Source organism: Aegilops tauschii, chromosome 7 (assembly GCF_002575655.3).
Source record: "Aegilops tauschii subsp. strangulata cultivar AL8/78 chromosome 7, Aet v6.0, whole genome shotgun sequence".
Lineage (NCBI taxonomy): Eukaryota > Viridiplantae > Streptophyta > Magnoliopsida > Poales > Poaceae > Aegilops > Aegilops tauschii.
The window spans coordinates 59,703,958-59,708,355 of record NC_053041.3 but is presented as its reverse complement, the minus strand read 5'-3'; the positions used below and the strand labels follow the sequence as shown (position 1 = coordinate 59,708,355).

At 49.2% G+C, this 4,398-nt stretch overlaps 1 protein-coding gene across 1 annotated transcript; it reads right to left on the bottom strand.

Moving 5' to 3' along the window:
- Positions 1 to 530: 530 nt before the first annotated feature.
- LOC141026806 (probable F-box protein At1g44080) lies at positions 531 to 1,688 on the bottom strand. Its single transcript, XM_073503662.1, has one exon. The coding sequence runs from the start codon at positions 1,686 to 1,688 to the stop codon at positions 531 to 533; it is 1,158 nt and encodes a 385-aa protein (XP_073359763.1).
- Positions 1,689 to 4,398: the final 2,710 nt, after the last annotated feature.

The window sequence follows — 4,398 nt, the reverse complement described above, 5'->3', positions numbered from 1 at the left end:
AGTTGAGTGGCTAAATTTTATGAAACATAACTCAATACATTATTGGTTCAAGCACACTTTAGACAAATGAAACAGAGGAAGTAGATAGCCAGAAGGGCATATAGCAATTCCTGACACGAACCTCCTGAAAAGGGGCAAATACACTTTCTGAAAACTTATGAAAACAATGCTTCTGTACCTGCGTGCACACTATGCCACCCTAGTTTTGAAATTCTCTTCACATGCAGTCCATAACTCACCACATGTAGGTATGATACTAATATAAAAATATGATTAAGCAATTATCGCAATGGCAGAAAAACATATGCGCAGAGCTATAATTAACTCCCAAGACTGTTCAAAGCATAGCCACACAGAAAAAACATCAAGTTTCCACAACGAAAGACTTAAGCATTACATTACATGATCCCATTAAAGGTCACCTAAGGACATAAAAGTGCACACGATAACATACTATTAGTAGGATAAAGATGAGCAGAACAGAGGCAGGTTGGTTGATCACAAAGATTAGCAAGCCCTGCTGAGGTTGATCATACAGCTTCAGGAGGAAAAAACCATGTCAGGCCCCACTGGCCGGCTTGGCGCTGCGGTACTGCAGGATTCCCTGAAAGTAATGGCATAATCGTCGCATTTCTCACGTTATATATGCCAGCATCACGAAGAGGGTCTGCAGAAGCCTCCGGACAAGGATAGTCGCAGATGAAGTAGATGCAGTCCTCCTGGGATCCACTGCTTTCTCCAGCAGGCAGGGACTTCGAGCTTTGCTTGCCAAGAAAGAGCGCATGGCCACCCAAATCACTCACCAGTCTCCACTGACCAGGGTTAGTGCGCAAGTCTGCCTCAAGGACATTAAATCCAACAGTTTGAGAATTCCTAAAACCCTGTGACTTTGTAAATCGTTGCACCATCAGTAGCCTACCACCACACTCCACTAAATGCTGCCAAAGTCCATAGAACTCCTTTTTAGTCAGGTATGGAGGCGTTCTGTGATAATCACCCATAGAGTCAATCAGGCATTCCATGTTTGGCTTACTACCAAGGTTCTCGCTGAAATCAACGATGAAAAGCTTGAAAAACTCAGACACCACGTACAGCCTTCCATTGAAGAACGCAAGGTCCGCTAATATTGTTGGGTCCTCAGTTCTTGTGCCTCTGAACGAGTAAGTGACGGAAGGTGGTTGGATAATACAAAGATCAAGAGAATAACCATTGCCAATGATCAGCGCAGCAGCAAAGGACTTTGGTGATGCGTCCAGGGACGAGGGAGCCACCAACTTATAGGAAACAGCTGGGAAATGACCAAGTTCAGCATGGTTATCTATCTCGCTCTGCCAAACAGTGACTAGATTAGGAAGCTCCAATGTGGTCTTGGAGAAAGGGTTCACCAATGAACATGCACCATCACTGCTCATGAGGAATAGCCTGTTGTCAACGGAGCCGTGCCCACGAGCACCATCGGGTAGAGGCATGCGGTGAACCTCACTGCCTGGGATGCTTAGGAAGGTTCCATCGGGGAGGGTGAGCCAAGGGAATGGAAAGGGAAGGGTCTTCGATATACTATTAGAGCGCCATGGGTGACAGACTGCCCTCAGGCGAACACGGTCCGCTAAGGAAGGGAGGCGCTTCAGGACAAGGCCCAAGAGTTCCGGCACAAGATCTGACCAAGGTCCAAACTGTGCAGCCTCCATCATGCAAGTCTACAAAACAAGATATATGATTCATAGTATAACAGAGTAAGAAATTGTAATGCATATCCTTGCTGAACTACTCTAATACCAAAGGCCATCACAAAGCAATAGAAGTTCAGAGTATAACAAAAATACGAAGATATCGTGGAAACCAGCAAAGCAATCCATCAGTCCTAAAATAAAAGTATATTTGAACAACTAGCTTTGCAGTTCATGGTTATCACATATGACAACGGCAGAAAAGCACCTAAATTAGTTTCTCATGTCCAATGGTTTGGCACTAATAAGCTACTCATACTCAGGGTAGTCCATTCTCTATTTATTTTTTCATATGAGGAAGCAGTTTTCTGTTATACGTCTAACAAGAAGTGACATTTTGTACAAGTACAGGGTGAAGTGATGACAAATGGGAATTTGAGCCAAGTTTAACCATTCCTGAAGATTCGTCTCCTTAAACTCCATTATAGAACTTAGAACAGCTCAAAAATACTAGACCCACTGGTTCCTAAATATAAGATGTTTCGGCAGTTCTATTTAAACTGCCAAAACATCTTACATTTAGAAATAGAGTTAGTACCTTACATTTGTAGTTTTTGGATCAGATAAAATAACTCTGTTACCAAGGTTTGATCACCTAACAGAAATAATGTTGATCGGCCTTTTTTATCCAAAACAAAAACACTTTGGTTAGGGAAAGTACCTATCTGGAACAACAATTAAAAGGTAAGTACAGATCTACTAAAAAAACATCCCCCAACCCCGCAGATTAAATCTAGGAAACGGATCGAGCCAAGTATTCAACTACTCATACATTTCGTTTGCAGTTTTTACATCAGACAAATGCAGATCTACCAAAAGAAACAATTTCGATTAGCTAAAGGAATGGATTTCCCTGACCGGCTACCTAACGGTACAAAATCAGATATATGCCTAAGGAGGAGTTACAGTAGTAGGCCAGTATTTTTGACAGGTAAAGCAGCAATATTTCCAAGAACATGCTGGGATAATTTCAAAAGGTGAAAAAACGCACTTGCGTGAACATTGGAGTTAAGTATTGCCAAATATTTGTAGTTTTTAGATCTGGTAAAACACTATGTTGTCAAGATTTGATAAACTAAAAAAACAAATTCCAGATCGACCTTCTTTATCAAAAATAGACAAAAACAAATTGGTCAGGCAATGTTGCAATCAGGAACAATAACAAAACATTAACATCCGCCCTACCCCCAATCATGCGCACAAGAGCCAAGTATTTAGTTTAGGTAAAGAATCGATTCCCCAACCAGCTAAAAGCCCTAACTAGAGAGGTAATTGTTAAAGAATACGTAGTGTACCTATGTACGGATTGTGTATACGGCACGACCTCTGGTCTGTGCGGGCGTGAGAGTAGTGGGCATGCTGTTAGCCCACGATCGCCTGGTAGTGGCACACGAACCTCTGTAAAATTGTATATAACCTCAGCCTGCACAGCTAATGAATGTGTGTTGAATCCCATCGCTTCTCCCTCTTCCATCATGGTATCAGATACCGTCGACCAGGCCAATCCCTTTGCTCCGGTCGTCCATCCCGCTTCCGCCGCCATGGGTGACCACCCCAGCTAGCGACTCCGGTGCTCCCGTCGCTCCTGCCCCACCTCCAGCGCTCCTCCCCGCCGTGCCACCGGCTGCTCCCGCTCCGCCTGCCGCCATCGCGCCGGCGCCCGTGTCCCCGCTCCCCTCTTCGGTGCTTCAGACCATCGACATACGCCGTCACGTCCCCGTCACTCTCGATCCCCTCGCCGGCAACTACGCGCAGTGGCGCCGTCACTTCGACACCGCGATCGGCATGTTCGGGCTGCGCGCTCACCTTGACGCTACAGCGGTGCCGCGCTTTGACGATCCCGAGTTGGCAATGGCCGATCATGTTGTCGTCCACTGGCTCAACACCACTGTTGCGCCCGATCTCCTGGACGTCGTGATGCAAGAGGAGGACACGGCGCTCTCCGTGTGGACGTCGATCGACGGCGTCTTTCGCGACAACCAGCTCGCCCGGGCGGTCTACATCGACGCCGAGTACCACGCCGTGGTGCAGGGCGACCTAACGATCATGCAATACTGCACCAAGCTGAAGACGTACACCGACCAGCTGCGCGACCTCGGCCAACCGGTGACGGAAACGCGCCAAGTCTTCCATCTTCTGCGTGGGCTCGCGCGCCAGTACCATGGTGCCATCCCGCACATCACTTCGCGCAACCCCCTCCCCACGCTTCTTCAGACGTGCTCCTTCCTCCTCCTTGAGGAGCACCGTGCTGAGCAGACGGCGCGTCTCCAGGGCGCGCACACGCTTGTCACCGGGCGCGGCACTCCACCACCAACCGCTCCGCCTGTCGCCGCTCCCCCGCCGCTCCCAGGCGTGGTGGCCGCTGGCGTCGACGCGGGCGCGGCTCTGGCAACGGTGGCGGCTCCGGCACCAGTGGTCTCCCTCAGCAAGCGCCTCCACGCGTCCCCGGCTTGCCTGCACCCGTGCCCGGCGCCAACTCTTGGACTGGTCTTGTCCAAGCGTGGCCCATGCCCTGGCATGCTCCGGGTTCTGGCGTCCTTGGGCCCCGGCCCGGCACTCCACCACAGCAGGCCATGTATGCTGCTCCTGCGCCCCCGCTCCCTGGCGCGTACGGCTATGGTGGCTACGCACCGCCCGGCTACGGGCCCGTGCCCAACTATGCCACCGTGCC